The sequence below is a fragment of the Galeopterus variegatus genome, unplaced genomic scaffold, assembly GCF_000696425.1.
Source record: "Galeopterus variegatus unplaced genomic scaffold, G_variegatus-3.0.2 Scaffold1244, whole genome shotgun sequence".
Classification (NCBI taxonomy): domain Eukaryota; kingdom Metazoa; phylum Chordata; class Mammalia; order Dermoptera; family Cynocephalidae; genus Galeopterus; species Galeopterus variegatus.
The window spans coordinates 73,959-89,744 of record NW_007727355.1 but is presented as its reverse complement, the minus strand read 5'-3'; the positions used below and the strand labels follow the sequence as shown (position 1 = coordinate 89,744).

Here is a 15,786-nt window from a genome sequence, read left to right as displayed (position 1 = left end):
ACAGGGCCTCGTTGTCGATGCAGTAGGTCTCGTCCGTGTTCTCCACCAGCTGGTGCACGGACAGGGTGGCGTTGTAGGGCTCCACCACCGTGTCCGACACCTTGGGCGAGGGCACCACGCTGAAGGTGTTCATGATCCTGTCCGGAAACTCCTCCCGGATCTTGCTGATGAGCAGCGTGCCCATGCCCGAGCCAGTGCCCCCGCCCAGCGAGTGCGTCAGCTGGAAGCCCTGCAGGCAGTCGCAGCTCTCGGCCTCCTTGCGCACCACGTCCAGGACGGCGTCCACCAGCTCCGCGCCCTCCGTGTAGTGCCCCTTGGCCCAGTTGTTGCCGGCTCCGGATTGGCCTGGGGAGGAACAGGGAGGGGACACACGGGCGCTTAGGGGAGGCTCCTACCCTCAACCCTGCCACCACCTAGAGGACCCCTAGGCCATGACTAATAACAGCAATGTCAAAAATAGGAACACCCCACACTGGCCAGCTGCAAAAAACCCAACCAAGCCAACAACCAAACAAAAACAGTAAAAGAATGAAGAGTTAACATGAAGATGATTCATATTATTATGTCTTCTATCTGCTTTCGTCTCTGCCCCCTTCACCCACCAGCCAGAAGGATCCCAGTAAAACCTAAATCAAATCATGTTCCATCTTAGCCCAAAACCATCCCAGGACTCCCATCTTTCACTAAAAGCCCAAGTCCCCCTCACTACCTGCCCCTGTCCCCTCTCTGCCCTACCCACTTTCCTCTCTCCCCGTGGCTCACTCTGCTCCAGACACCTGGGTCTCCTCGCTGTTCCTCCCACACGCCAGGCTCAGTCCTGTCCCAGGGCCTTTGAACGTGCTGTTCCCTCTGCCTGGCACGCTGCTCCCCCAGCCTGTCCCAAAGTCCCTCCTCACCTCCTTCAGGACTTTGTGAGCCTCAGCGAGGCTTTCCTTGAGTGCCCTATGCACAAATACAAGCCCTCCCCCTTTCTTGTTCCTCTTCCCTGCCGTATTTTTCTCTGTGGCACTGACAAGCCTGTTTTCTTATTAATCATGTTTATTGTCTATAATCTCGCAGTGAAATGCAAGCTGCAGGAGGACAAGGATTAGTACTAGAACGTTATTATTAGAATATTATTGTGAGCAGGCAACACTCTTTCTCACCCCTTCCTCTGCCTCCACCTTGGTCCGCCCCATCCTTGCCCGCAGCCCCCATGCCCTGGTCCCCCAACTCCTACCGTCACCTCACGGTCTGTTCTCCTTGAAGCCACCAGAGGGCGCCCGTGAGCACCTGAGTCAGGTCCTGTCCGTCCTCTGCCTACAGCCCTCCATGGCTCCCACCTCCATCAGGGGACCAGCCCAAGTCCTCCCCACGGCCCACAAGTCCCTCCACAACCTGCCCCTGGCCCCTCGCTCACTCTGCTGCAGCCTCACGGGCTGCCTCACTGTTCCTCCCACACGCCAGGCTCGGTCCCACCTTAGAACTTTTGCATTGACTGTTCGTGCTGCCTGGAATGCTTTTTCCTTTACATGGCTCCTCTCTCACCTTCTTCAGGTCTCTGTTCAATGTCACCTCCTCAGGGAAGCCATCTCTGACCATCCCCAGCCCCCGATCTGTAATGAACCCTCCTCTTTGTCCTCCATCTCCTTACCTTGTTTTATTTTGCTACATAGTCCCTGTCACTACTCTACCTTATATATATGTCCTTTTGTTTTTCTGCTTGTGTCTGTCTCCCCCTCCTAGAACATAACCTCGTGGAGGATAAGGACTTTGTCTTGGTCGTAGCTGTGTCTGGCACACAGTAGGTGCTGTTCTTACTCAACAATGGACTGTTTCGAGCGTCTAAAATATGCTAAATGTGGGCTGGCTGGTTAGCTCAGTTGGTTGGAGTGCGGCCTTATAACACCAAGGTCAGGGGTTTGGACCCCCAACCGGCCAGCTGCCTCCCCCTGCCCCCCAACAAAAAAGAACAATATGCGAGATGTGGGGCATGTCCTGCATCTCTGAATCTTTCCGCCAAATCTCTGAGGCCCATATGTACACACTCTTCTTACTTCCATTCTATAGGTGAGAAAACGGAGGCACAGAGAGGTTAGGTCATGTGTGGAAAGTCACCCCTCAAGCAAGTGACGCAGCCAAGAACGAGGCAGTCTGGCTTTTGGGTCCATACTTTTATCACCCCCAGCCCCCACCTCCCAGAGGCTGCAGAATCTCTTGGCCCATCCGCCAGCCACCCGTGGCCATCCTAGAATCCCTCATGCCCTTTGGCTAACCTCATTTCTTATTTCTTTTCTTTTCTTTTTTTTTTTGGCAGCTGGCCAGTATGGAGATCTGAACCCTTGACCTTGGTGTTATCAACACCATGATCTAACCAACTGAGCTAAGCAGCCAGCCGTCTCATTTTGTCTTTCTAAAGCCATTTCTTGAGGATCTATTATCAGCCACATCTATACAGGGGCATTACTGTCTTTCAGCATCTTTGCACAGATCAGAGAGGGAAAGTCACCTGTCCAAGGTCACACAGCTTGGCTCGTCAGTCCCTAGACTCCAGCCTTTAAACCACCCATGCTCAGAGGAGGAGGGATACTGGGGTGCTGGGAGAGGGTGGAGTCTGGGGCCTGAGGCCGGGGTGGAGGTGTACAGCCAGCTTGATCCAGGAAAGCTTTTCCGGAATGACAGTCACAGAGCGGAAGGCACCCTTGAGTCTAAGTGCCAAAAATGTCCCCACTGTCTTCCCATATGCTGTTCCATCTGTCTTGCACTTCTTTCCTCCCTTCAATGCCCCTTGGCTGGTCCAAGTCCTACTCATCTTTTAGGCTTCAGATAGTAATAATGATCATGAAAATCACAGCAACAAACACTTATTTACCTTTTCCACCGTGCTGGGCACTATTCTAAATTCTTTACACGTATGAACGGCTTTAAGCCTCACAATCTGCTACCCTGCAGATTCTCTTCTGCATTTGGTAATCCGTTTTAAAGACGAAGACACTGAAGTGTAGAAAGGTTAAGGAGCCTGTCCAAGGTCCCCTAGCGGACTCAATCCGGGGCTCTGTTTTCCTTATCTATCTCCTCTGTTGTCCATCTCCCGCCACGGGGGCGAGGAGCTCTGTCTGGTTTGTTCTTGCCTGTATCCTCAGCTTCTGAAACTGGGTGCTCACTCACTATTTGTCAAATGCATGAAGTGGCAGAGCTGGAATTCTCACCCAGGCAGCCTGGCTCTGGTCCACGTTGATGAATTAAAAATGCCACCTCCTCCAGGAAGCCTTCCCTGAAACCCCTCCTGTATCAGATGCCTCCCCAGGGCTCCCACAGTGGCCTGGGCATCCCCATCACAGCCCCGAATGCCGTCTGCCTCCGCCACTGGTATGGGGGGGTCCCTGTGACTCTGCGATGATATTCAGTAGAAAATTTTCATCAAGCATTTAGAAGTAAAAGGAATAAGGGGACTTCACTGCTTGTGCACCACGCTGGGGACTCACCAAAGACGAAGTTGTCAGGCCGAAAGATCTGGCCGAAGGGGCCAGAGCGGACCGAGTCCATGGTGCCAGGCTCCAGGTCCACCAGCACCGCTCTGGGGACATAATTTCCTCCTGTGGGGAAGCAGATGGAGGGGAGTTCAGGTGAGCGCCAGGAACCACAGCGCCTGGGAGCATCCTGTCCCCTCCCGGCTACTCCCCACCCCTGCTCTGGAAGGTGCCTCCTTGGCCCTACCTGTGGCCTCGTTGTAGTAAACGTTGATCCTCTCCAGTTGCAGGTCACTGTCCCCATGGTACGTGCCGGTGGGGTCGATGCCATGTTCATCACTGATCACCTCCCAAAACTAGAGGGGTGATGGTGGGCAGGGTTGAGCAAGGGGAAAGCAGGTGACCAGTCCCAGGATCCCCTAGCTGCTGCCTCTCCCCCAAGCAAGGTGAATGGGGGACCTGAGACATGGTGGCCAGGCCAGGATGAGGCAGCAAGAAGAGGTGGGGGCGGGGTGCAGAGTCAGCACCCAGCAGAGCTGCCTGGTGCCAACGCACCCGGGCTGCAGCCCCCGGGGGGAAGGGCGGGGTCTCTTTGTGCGCCTGGAGGGGACAGTGCTCCAGCTGTGAAGCCGGCTGTGGCGAGCAGACCGAAGGCCGGGGCCCCACTCCTACCGGCCTCTTTGTTCCCAGCCTGTCCCTGCCCCCAGTGCCCCCTCCCCCACCGTCCCCGGGGCGCTGGCCTCTTGGGGACCCCGTCCCCCAAAGGCCCCAGGTGGGGGATCTCTGGGGGGAACTCGAGGACCCGGCTGTGCTCATCTCGGGCGCCCCTCCCCGGGCCCGGTCCCCCGCGCACCTTGGCTCCGATCTGGTTGCCGCACTGGCCGGCCTGCAGGTGCACGATCTCTCGCATGGCGGTGGCGCTGACGGTGGACGCGGCGGCGGTGGCGCGGACGCTGGGACAGGCTGCGGCGGCGACGATGCACTGTCCCTGCGCCCCCGGGGTGTCTGTATATCAGCAGGCGGGGCTCACGTCACGGCCGGTCACCGCCCGCTCCGCCCCCTGGTCCCGCCCCAGGCCTGAGGGTGCGGGGGTGCAGGGATCGCCCTCCCCAGCGGCCTCCGAGACCTCCGGGGGTACGGGCTGGGGCGTGCCAGGGCCACTCCGGGCCCCTCTGAGCCATCTCCCCCCTTTCCATGCCTCCCCGCCCTCAGGCGGGCCCGGCCACCCGCATTTTGCAGAAATTGAGTGGGGGAAGGGGCAGCACTTGGTACACAAGGAGCTGAGAATTGCTGTCGCTTCTCTATCCCCACGACCTCCACCTCCAGGCCGTGCCTCAGTTTCTCTGGCCACGGCCTCCCTCCTCATTCCATTTAGACCTCGTTTGCCAGAACCCTTGCATTAACCAGGAGGGCTCCTAGTGGGGCCGATCTAGGGGCTCCAGAGTAGCGATCTGATTGGGGGGTGGAGGTAAAGGGCTCATGGTTCCCCTGAGGACTTGTGTTAAAGCTGCAGAATCAGTCAAAGCACCATTTTCCTTCCGTGTTTGGTTGTGGATGCTTGTGGAAGCTGGTGGAGATTGTGGGGGAACCCTGGGCTCCCCCTGGACACCTATGTTGGGCTTTGGGCCCATCCCGGGTGGGATCACCCTAGCCTGGCCTGGGGAGGATCAGAGAGTAAGACTTATAGCTGAATTACATATTTGGGGGAAGGAGAGAGGATAGCGATTCCCCCCCTGGGCTGCCTTGTTCCTCCAGATCAACGCCTCTTCCCTCCCTTATTATTCCTTGTTATAATTCATTACAAACCATCTCCCACATCTTTGCATCTTTTATTAGCTATATGACTTTGCACAAGCCACTTCTTTCTCTTCCTGAGCTTCCTCATTTGCAAGAAGGAGTAGTAATGAATGCCTGCCCTCCTGGGCTGTTGGGAGGGTCCAGTGACATGGCCCAGTCAACAACAAGGGGGCCCCAGTCTACCCTCGCACAGAGTCAAGGATAAATTGTATCCATTTTGATTACAATTATTATCAGGGGCTGGTCAGGATTTCCTGGGCTGCCCCTCAGGTGAAGGTCAGGTCTCTTGGGGCCTCCTTCTGCTGGCAGCCTCCAGCTCTGCCATCCCAGGAAGCCTCCTCCTCACCCCTCCTCAACTTAAGGACTTCTGCCTATTGTAGGTTGGGGTGGGGAAGCCACGTAGACCATATGGTTCCAACCTCACATTGCCGAACCTCACATTTGCCGCTGGCCTCTAATTCTGACCAGTGGCTCTCAAACATGAAGGGAGGTGGTACTTTTGCCCCCCAAGGGACCCCAGGCAATGTGTAGAAACATTTGTGGTTGTCACAACTGGGATGTGGGGGTGCTTCTGGCATGGAGTGGGTGGAGGCCAGGGATGCTGTTCAGCACCTGTAGTGCCCAGGATGCCCTCATCACAGGGAACGATTCGGCCCCAAGTGTCAATAGGGCTAGGGCTGAGAAACCCTGTGTTATTTGGGAAAAACATTTGAGCGAGACTGCTAGCTCACAGTAGACACTGGAATAAATTCCAGATGGATTAGATGGTATATGGGTTAGACTGGGGTGGGTCCCCCAGCTTCTGTGATTTACCTCCTCTCTCCCTCCCCACTTAGTTCGTATGTATGTATGCATGTGTGTATTTTTCCCCCCGAAAACCATTTTTTATTTGCTTGCATAAGGTATTGCCCATAGGAAACCAATTTGGCTTAGCCCTCTTCAAAACTCCAGTACAATCTCAAAGGCATCCTGGGGTTTTACTCAGCCACACCTAACAGTGCCTAAAAACACCTATGCATCCTATCTTGCCTCATAAATCCATGAAAGTCTGCAGATTCTCCCAGCTCTAAAAACAGTGATGTTTACCAAAATCGGCAGTTTCTCTTTACCAAAACGTAGGCAACGTCTGGTATAAGAGGGTAACAAGATTTGGCTTTACCAATATTGCATGAAGACTAAAGAGTGATTTCATCATTCTGCTTTGCAATGTAGTTTCCAGAAATCAACTGTGATAAAGAGCAGGAAATTACTTCGTTAACATTTTACTAACTCCTAAAACACTGCAAGTTGGATTTAACAGCTTGTTATGATTTATAGGTGTCATTTAAAAAACATCAATCCGTGAAACCATGTAGAGATAAGTATGCAGAAAGTCTGCAAAACAAAGCATACTTGAAACATGTTTAAGTAGACACATGATCTGAAATTCTGGATTTTTCAGACACTTCATTATTATGCTATGGCAGCCAAGTAATGCCTCATGTCCATTGGAGTAAGCCTCCTAAATCCAGTTTCATTGCAGATTCCAAATTCTATGTATTTGCTGCCACTCTCTTGCTGTGTGAACACCTTGAATTCCAAGTTGCAGATCTTCTTTATATTGTTTCTCAAGAAAGTTTCCCCATCACATAATTCTTTCCCATTGCTGTGGTTTTCCAGGCAAAGCAAGCTCCAGATGGATCTAACTGAAATAAATATTGTCATCTCTCATTTCAACCAGAGAGAAGAAAATCCAAATGGATGAAGACCACCTGACTGGGTGTATCCTTTTGTCCGGGAGCTACTCTCTGCAGCAGCTGAGCTGTGGGAATGAGTTTAGCAAGAAATCAGTATTGCTGGGCCGGTCCGTGGCTCACTTGGGAGAGTGCGGTGCTGATAACACCAAGGCCACGGGTTCGGATCCCATATACGGATGGCTGGTTGCTCACTGGCTGAGCATGGTGCTGACAACACCAAGTCAAGGGTTAAGATCCCCTTACTGCTCATTTTAAAAAAAAAAAAAAAAAAAAAAGAAATCAGTATTGCTGAGCTAGTTTTTGAGCCTGTGCACAAGCTCTCTGTAACTGCCCCATGCGTTCTACACCAAACCCATATGCTCGATGCTGTGGGTTGAATTGTGTCCCCCAAAGGTTCATGTATTAATCCCCACTGTGACAGTGTTGAGGGTGGGAAATCCTATTATGGTAATTGAAAGGTGGGGCCTTTAAAAGGTGATTAGATTGTGAGGACTGTGGCCTTGTGGATGGATTGATTCATTCACGGAGTAATGGGTGAGGTTCTGATGGGTTTATAAGGAGAGTGAGTGAGCAGGTTAGCTTTCTCTTGCTCAGCCCTGTTGCCATGGGGTACCCTGCCTCCCTGTGGAGAGTCACCATCATTTTTGAAGGTCCTCACCAGATGTGTTCCCTGGACTTTGGACTTCCCAGCCTCCAAAACTGTAAGAAATAAATTTTCTCTATGAATCACCCAGTTTCAGGTATTCTGTTATAAGCAACAGAAACTAATATGCTTGGTAATCGATTTTGCTCTGTATATATCTTGCTCATCGTATAGAATGGATTTCTGTTTCTCTGCAGTCACGGATAGCACACCATTTGCAGCTTTAATTCCCACTGAAGGGGTCCTCCAGCTACAGCAGCCAAAGCATATTCAACCTGGACAGGTTTACCAGACGTGCTGAAAGTAGTCAGTGAACAGCTGCAACCATGCTGCGTCTGCCGTCTTTACCCGGAGAGCTCTCAGTGCGTTTATTTAAATGTGTGCTACTTCCTAGGACTTCAGTAGGCCAGATAATTACAGAACACAGAGTCTCTTGGGGGTCAATGGACTTCCCTAACCAGGGAATTCTCAGCCAGGGGTGATTCTGCCCCCCAGGGGACACTTGCTGATGTCTAGAGACATCTTTGATCATTACAGCTTTCGGGGTGTTCCTGGCATTGAGTGAGTGGAGGTCAGGGATACTGCTCATCCCATAATGTACAGGATGGCTCCTACAGCAAAGAATGATCTGATCCCGAATGTCAATGTCAATAGTACCACGGCTGAGTGACGCCGATTTAGGCTTTCGGGGTTGTCACCCAACGCCTTGTTACAACTGATCACAGAGACACAGTACCCGATTGAAATAGGCGGCCCACCAACCCACGTAAATGTATATCAAGAATTTGTCAACCCTGTGTTGGCATTTCTTAACTTTTTAATATATCAAGAATCTTAAAAAAAGAATAAAAACAGAAGTGGCCCTGCTGGGAGGGGATGATTTAGGAGTATGGGCTCAGTCCTGGAAAAATGGGGTTTTCCTGTGTCACCCTGCCAGGACACGGCTGAATTGGGGTGTAGACTCAGCAGTTGGGGGGGGGGTTCCTTGGTTAGCTCACCTGGGAAGGGACAGCTCCTTGGAAAGTACAGGCCATGCAGAGACCACTATCTTTTTCTATCTCAGAGCATCCCTTGGGCTCCCTGATGGCCCTCAGGGGAGGAATCTGGAGGGAGGGCAAGAGGCAAGAGAATGGAGAGCAGAGGGTGGCCTTCTAGTGCCCGGGGCTGCTGGGACCTGGCATTGCCCGATACAGAGACAGTCCAGAGATATAGAAAGCCTGTGGGGATGAAGGGGAGAGGGGTTTGGGGTGGGCGATGTCACCCCTCCCCAGTCTGGCTCTCCTAAGCTCCAGTCCTGGGAGGTAAAGACCACCAGGTGTGCCCGTAGCTCCCAGGTGAGCAGACTCCCCCTGGTACCCAGGTGTCCCATGGCATCACCTACCACCCAGAAAGCCATCAAGGCTCCCAGCAGGAATCCGAAGACCATGTCGTAGGGGTGGTGCCAATGGTCTAAGGTCTGGATGTAGCCCGTGAGCAGAGCCAGTGATAAGAAGAGGAACTGGATGGTTGGTCGCAACAGCTTGGTCTTCTGTCCCCAGTAGCGGGCCTGCACATAGAGCTGGGGGGTGGGTGCGCAGTGCTGTGAAGACCGGGGAGCTGGTATCGAGAGGCACTGCATTTTTGCGGCCACCTGACCCATACTATGAAGCAGGACATTCTACCTTGACAGTTTTGTACGAAAATGGAAGTCAGTGTGTAAACAGGGTATTGGCTGTGGCCACTGGTTTTTCCCTATTAGCTACGCACTAGTGTTGGGAGAACTGTTAGACACGGCATGGAGGACTTCCCATGCAGTCAGCTGAGACCATACAGGTGAGCCTCATGTCGTGGCCCAACACCCCCACCTCCTGCAGGTGGCAGATCTCCAATCAAACTGGGTCAGACTCATCAGGGAACCCTCAAACAGCAGAGATTGGGCTGATTTTGAAACGGCAAACAAAAGCCAAAAATTTCCCATTTTCAAACAATAGGTTTAAAAACATCAGATCCACTTCCTAGATATGAGCAGTAAGGATGGGAAAGAGACTGTTATATGTTTTGGGGGAGAGATCAGGCATTGGCACTAGATAAGAGAATTCCTGGAGACCCAGAACATTCTGCTCACAAAACTGACTACCCTTTCTGAGGACCCTGAAACCAGAAAAAGGCCTCGTGGCCTGGACCTAGTTGTATGTGATTTGTTTGCCACCTAGGGTGGTGGTAGGGAGGGGGACACTTCCACTCCATCTGTGAGCCTCGAGGCATTGGTGACATGCATCCCAGATCCAACCACCCTGTGGGGGACAGAAGGAGTCCTATTACTGATAACAATAACGATGTTTAGACCAGATCCTATGGTCAGACCCTTTTCTATGTGCTTTAGTGTGTATCAGCTGGTTTATGTTTTCACTCATGAAACCACAACCATAGGCGGTAGGTGCTGTTTGCGTGCCCATTTTACAGATGAGGAAATGGAGGCCCAAGGAGGTTGAGTATCTCACCCAAGGGTCACACACTGTTGAGGCTGGGAATAAAGGCCACAGAGACTGTGCATTCCAGGTCCAACACCCCAGGTCTTTATCACTATAGGATGCTGTAGTTACTTTGTTACTTGGTTTTTGAAATTAAAAAAAAAAAAAAATGGCTGGCAGTCAAATCGGTTGTCTTTCAGGAAGAAAATGTTGCTGGTGTTGAGGTGGCTGTGTGACCATCATGTGCCTTTGTGTGCTGGCCTGTGGATCACGGGCTCTTTCCCAGAGGTCCTTCCTGCCCCCTCTCTGGCCCCACCTTCCACCTCACCACACAGACCTTCCACCTGCACTTCAGCTGGGTCTGATGGTCTTTCTCCTTGCCCTGGCAGAGCCCAGCCCTGGGCATGGGCCCAGCCTGGCACAGGCCCTCTCCAGCTGTGGGGAGGGGTGGGACAGAGGACTGGGATGCTAAATGAGCCTTTAAGAGCACAGAAGCTCTCCCAATTCCAGGGGCACACACGAGCTCTGTGGAAGCCGTGCCTGGCACTGCTGGCACCAAATATAGGGTAGAGGGTGGCGGCAAGGGGACAATGGAGCATTCTCTGGCCTTGCTGGGTATGTGGACTGCCTCTTGCCAACACTCACCATCAGATACACCATGCAGTACATCCCGAAGGAGGCGTGCTCAGAATAGAAGGATTTCCTGGGAGATGGGCAGGAAGGAGGGCAGAGATCAGCGGTGGCTGGGGTGGGGAAGGGATGCTCCCCACCCGCCCACTTGCCTGGCATTGAGGATGTCGGCAGGCTGCCCGGTGCAGGTGTAGTTGGTGATGTAGCCGCTGTCGCATTTGAAGGAGGTTGGGTCTGGCTGGCACACGGCCAGGAAGTGGGGCCGCAGGCTCCCGGTGGTCATTTTGGCAATGTTTGCCAGGGAGTAGCTGGCCATGCCGCCGAAGATGAAGGTGCCCAGATGCTTGTAGACCATGACCATGTAGGTGCTGTTTAATAAGGCTGGCGAGCTCAGCTGCAGGCTCCGGACACGGATCATCTCTCCGAGGCTGATCTGCGGGGGTGGGGCGTAAACCACTGCTGGGGGCAGGGGAACAATAAGAGTGGAGAATCCTCAACACTTTGTCTCGGACAGGTTCCATATTCCCTTCTGCATGTGGAAAAGGGGTGCGGTTTTCCACTAAACCAGGCAAAAGGGCAGGGCTTCTCGATTTGTCATACACAGAAATGGGAGACTTCTCCCACCCCTGTGTCTGCAATGGGCAGGATTTCCTATTTCACTAGGGCTAGGAGCATGGCCTCCCATTTAACCAAGAAGAGGGGTGAGACATCCCCCTATTTTATGGCAGACATCGGCAAGAGTCCCATATGTGAAAGGGTTGGGACTTCCTGTTACATTACACCAGGAAAAGGGGTGGGACATCCCCACTTTTTATGTCATATAGGCAGGATGACATCAGGAAGAGAGGATAGACTTCCTCTCAAATGCTTGCAGCTGGTGGGACCTCCTTTTCCACCAGGAGAAAGAGGCAAGATAGTCCCTCTATGTCTGAAAGGAGGAGATTTCCCAGCACAGCAGAGAAGGGGCAGGACTGCTTCCTGCTTTATGCATATAAGGGATGAAGGTTTCCTGTCTACTAGGGGAAGAAGCTGAACTTTCTTTTGCTCCATGCTCAAGGCAGAGAGGTGGGCGCCTCCTCTGTCCTGTGTCAACAAGGGCTGAGCCTTACCTTTTCCTCAAGGGAAGGTTTTCTTCTATGTCATCAAGCAGCGAAAGTTCCCATGTCATTAGGAAAAGAGGTGGGACTCCCTCCTGCCTTAGGGCAGGGCTTCCAACTTTGCCAGAGAAAGGGTGAAGCTTGCCGTGGCATGTCACCACTACACGGGGTGAAGGTGTCCAGCCCCTTACCATGAAGATGCAGATTAAGAAGTCCATGGTGATGAGTGCCGAGTCCTCGATGGCATAATTGGACACCCGAGGGTATTGGATAGTGTTGTCGTCGCAAAAGAAGCCCTGGAAGTGGGGTGCTACGTAACCGCTCTCACAGAGCAGGGTGGGGATGCTGACTGCAGGGGACAGAGAAGACCCCACTCATGGCTGGGTCACCTGAGGCTTACTCTCCTCAGGCCGTCTGGCCAGCCGGTCCTTCCTGTGTCTTCACAGCCTGGACATGGTGGGAGGGCAGGAAGGCTCTGCAGGGGGATGATCTGGCCAGAAGGTGAGGGAGGGGAGAGCCCCAGGGACCCGTCCATGGATAGGGTCCTCTCAGCCACCCTGCAGTCAGCATCCTCCCTCAGGTGTGTGAGATGGTGGGAGGGTGGGTGGCGTGGGTAGGTGTGGCATTTGTGGATGTGTGAATGAGGTAGGTGAGGGGTCAGGACAATGAGGGGGTAAGGGTGGGAGAACTCAAGTCTTCTGTATGTGTGTGTGTCCTGATGAGTGCAGGTATACGTGTGTGCTGTGGCTCTGTGCGTCTTTGCATGGGTGCATATGTGTGCACGTGTGTGTCTCAGCTTATGGATGACTTTTCTGTTACCTGCTATATGAATAGGTCTCTGTGAATCTGTGAATGTGTGTTTTCTGGGGTGTCTTTCTGTGTAGTTGTGAGCCAGTCTGTGGCTATGAAAGTGTGTCTTTGTGTGTGCAAGTCTCTGTGTCTTTGCAGGTATATGACTATGTCTAGGGAAGTGTTCGTGTGCATGTTTGTCCTGGTATATGCCCGTGTGCTTGAAGATGTGCATGAATGTAGATGTGTGTGTCTTGGTGTGTGCGCATCTCATGCGTCGTGTGTATGCGTGGTGTGAATATGTGTTTGTGATGCAGGTGGATAGCTGTTTGGGTGTGCATGCTCCTGTATGTGATCTGGGGGTGTGTTTGTGTGTGTGTCTGAGGTTATGAGTGTGTGTCTGTGGAAGTGTGGGTTGTGCTGGCATTTGTGTGTGGTTGTGTCCAGGGTTTATTTGTGTGTTTATGCTTACATCTGTGGCTCTATAGCTGACTCAGTTGGGGGATATTGGTGTGAATGTGTGTTTGAACAGGGCCCAGAGCCCCACCCCTCCTGACATTATCATCCTAAGGTCAGACAGGGCTGGGGGCCTGTCTCCAGCAGGTGCTAAGCTTTCTATCAGACTCACCCACCCCAAAGGCCTCCTCCCAGCCCCCCCACGCTTCCTTTGACCCTGTTCTTTCTGTGGCCCCTGAAGTCTAGTAGAGCCAGGCAGCTGGAAACAAGCCCCCCACACCCTCTAACTCCCTTCCTAGGCTGAATGAGGGGAGGCAAAGCTATTGTCCCAGCTTGGCCTCCCCTCCCCAGAGGGGCCCTTGGTTACTGGTTCTGCCTAGTGGAGATTTGGGGGCAATGGTGTATGTCAGTTATGCATCTAGATTCCAGGCAAGCACAATCCACACAGATGCCAGATACACACCCATAGAATCTGACATACACAGTTATACAACGACATAGTCTGACCCAGACATCCAGAGTCAGATATACACAGACATACACACAATGCAACAATATACACATAATACACATAGGTCTGCACAGAGCCAGATGCACACCCAGATACACAAATACCATTGGACCCACCTCCAATGTAGATATGTGCATAGTCACAGGCTCCCAAAGACTAAGTACATGCGTAGGAGTCACCCACAGAGTCACACATAACAAACACTCCATCTCTTCTAAGCCAATACAACATAGTCAGATACTGACACACAGAGATGCACAGAAACCCAGCGAGAGACACACATACCGAGCCAGATACACACAGAGCCCACTACAGACAGCTAGACCTACATACAGACCCACATGCACGCACACACTTGGAATCATACATACACACAGATAGAAATACAACACAGATCCACGTACATACATCCAACACACATACAGTCAGACGTACACAGAGATATGCAACGCACACACACAGACAAACCCAGACACACAACCCAACAATAGACACAGACCCAGGAGGCAGGCAAACATACAGCCATATATACCAAGTGCTGTGGACACAAAAGCCACACTTGTGGAGGGTCCTTTTCTCTCCCATTCGTACACATTGATACAGACGCCCCAGAAACACTGTGACACACATGGATGACATACACACGACCCAAGTACACACACCAGTGCAAACAGCCCCCAGTCTAGTGACTCTCAGGTAAAGACCGAGAGGGACACAGACCCCTTCCACAACCGCTTGGATCTCGGGATGGGGGTGCTCAAGGCTGGTGGGGAGGGGGCTCACCCAGCAACAGACAGAACACGTCCAAAGCCACCAACATCTTGGCGGTCCCGGAGCTCGGCAGTGGAGTGGGTGGGGTCATTCCCCGCAGGCTCTGGTGTCGGACCCTCCACTCGGGCTGGGTCATGACCGCGTGTGATTTTAGGGACTGCGGGCGGGGGTGGAGGAGGGAGGACGGTGGGGTGGGTATGCCCACCCGGACTGGGATAAGAGTTCACTAGCCAGGCGGGGCCCCAGCAGGGAGAAGCGGGCAGGGATGGTGGGGACCACCGTGGGCCGGGGCGGGGTCCCATGTTAGGGCGGTCCGGGGAAACTGAGGCCGTTCTCGCTACCTTAGCGAGTTACTGGACAGCACATCTCACACCAGGGGCGCGGCGGCTCTGGGGTGGTGGGTGTGCATGGGGCCTGGAAGAAGGTAGGGCAGAACCAAAGGGGCGGGGCCTGAAGGAATAAGACGGAGTCTTAGTGACCCGCAGGCCACAAAGTGCCCAGCGAGGTCGCATGAGGGGTCGGGATGGTTAGAAGACTTGGACCGGTCAGAGGGTGCAGGGCTCTGGAAGGGTGGAACCCAGCACAGGGGCAAAGATGTGAGAGGAGACCAGACGGGGCGGAGCCTGCGGAGAGGGTGGTGCTGGACTAAAAGGCAGCAACGCGAGTATAGCAGGGGAATGGGCAGGGCCTGGGAGGCACACGGGGGTAAGTGGGCGGGGCCTAAGGAGAATGACAGGGAAGTGGGAGGGACTGAGGAGTGGGCAGGGCCTGGGAGGCTGATGGCTGGGGATTTGGGCGGGGCCTAGGGAGAAAGGGAAGTGGGAGCACCCGAGTGGGCGGGGCCTGGGAAGAGGACGGCCGAGGGAGTGGGCGGAGTCTAGGAAGAATGACAGGGAAGTGGGAGGGGCTGAGGAGTGGGCAGGGCCTGGGAGGCTGATGGCCGGGGAAGTGGGCGGAGTCTAGGAGGAATGACAGGAGCAGTGGGAGAGTCTGAGTGGGCAGTCTGGGAGGAAGATGGAAGATGGCCGTGGAAGTGGGTGGGTCTAGGGAGAATGACCGGAAGTGGGCTGGGGCTGGGAGCCGGGTTGACTCTGGGAGGGGCGGGCCCGCTTGTCTCTTGGATCCTGGGGCAAAACCCACGTGGTCGTCGGGGTTCATCCTGGCTGCGCGCTGGGCATTCCAGGTGTTGGGCGACTCCTCGGCCGTCACCTTCTGCCTGAGAGACATGGCTGGGCCGGCAAGGACCCTTGGCTCTGCGTCCAACGGCCGCCCCGCCCCGCCGTCCTCGTTGGTCGCGCGCGGCCGAATGGGAATCCGCCTCCGGATGCCCGGTTCTTCCACGGTCCCGGGAGCAGCCCCGGCTGGCGGGGTCGCAGGGAGGGCTGAGTACCGCGGCTGGGGGTCTTCGGTCCCACGGTCCTCCCCGCTTCCAACCCACTCCTGCTTCCCCGGTTCTG

At 53.8% G+C, this 15,786-nt stretch overlaps 2 protein-coding genes and 1 pseudogene across 3 annotated transcripts in view; all 3 read right to left on the bottom strand.

Annotated features, from left to right (window-relative positions):
- TUBB4A (tubulin, beta 4A class IVa) overlaps positions 1–4,437 on the bottom strand; it is a 6,473-nt gene extending 2,036 nt beyond the window's left edge. The window contains exons 1-4 of the mRNA XM_008575819.1: positions 4,303–4,437; positions 3,697–3,805; positions 3,465–3,575; positions 8–345 (exon numbers count right to left, since the gene is read on the bottom strand). Coding sequence (XP_008574041.1) covers positions 8–345; positions 3,465–3,575; positions 3,697–3,805; positions 4,303–4,359 — 615 coding nt within the window. The 5' untranslated portion in view covers positions 4,360–4,437. The remainder of the gene's footprint in view (positions 1–7; positions 346–3,464; positions 3,576–3,696; positions 3,806–4,302) is intronic.
- Positions 4,438–6,522: 2,085 nt separating this feature from the next.
- LOC103592940 lies at positions 6,523–10,744 on the bottom strand (annotated as a pseudogene).
- On the bottom strand, positions 6,874–14,401 carry LOC103592925 (lipid phosphate phosphohydrolase 3-like). Of its 2 annotated transcripts, XM_008575817.1 has the most exons (5): positions 14,342–14,401; positions 11,994–12,151; positions 10,721–11,138; positions 9,007–9,183; positions 8,425–8,842 (listed from the first exon to the last, which is right to left on the bottom strand). In XM_008575817.1, exons 1-3 carry the CDS (start codon positions 14,376–14,378, stop codon positions 10,809–10,811), a joined length of 525 nt encoding a protein of 174 aa, XP_008574039.1. In that variant the 5' UTR covers positions 14,379–14,401; the 3' UTR covers positions 8,425–8,842; positions 9,007–9,183; positions 10,721–10,808. The 2 variants fall into 2 exon arrangements, with proteins under 2 accessions (XP_008574040.1, XP_008574039.1); XM_008575818.1 differs by lacking the exons at positions 8,425–8,842; positions 9,007–9,183 and adding an exon at positions 6,874–7,047.
- Positions 14,402–15,786: the final 1,385 nt, after the last annotated feature.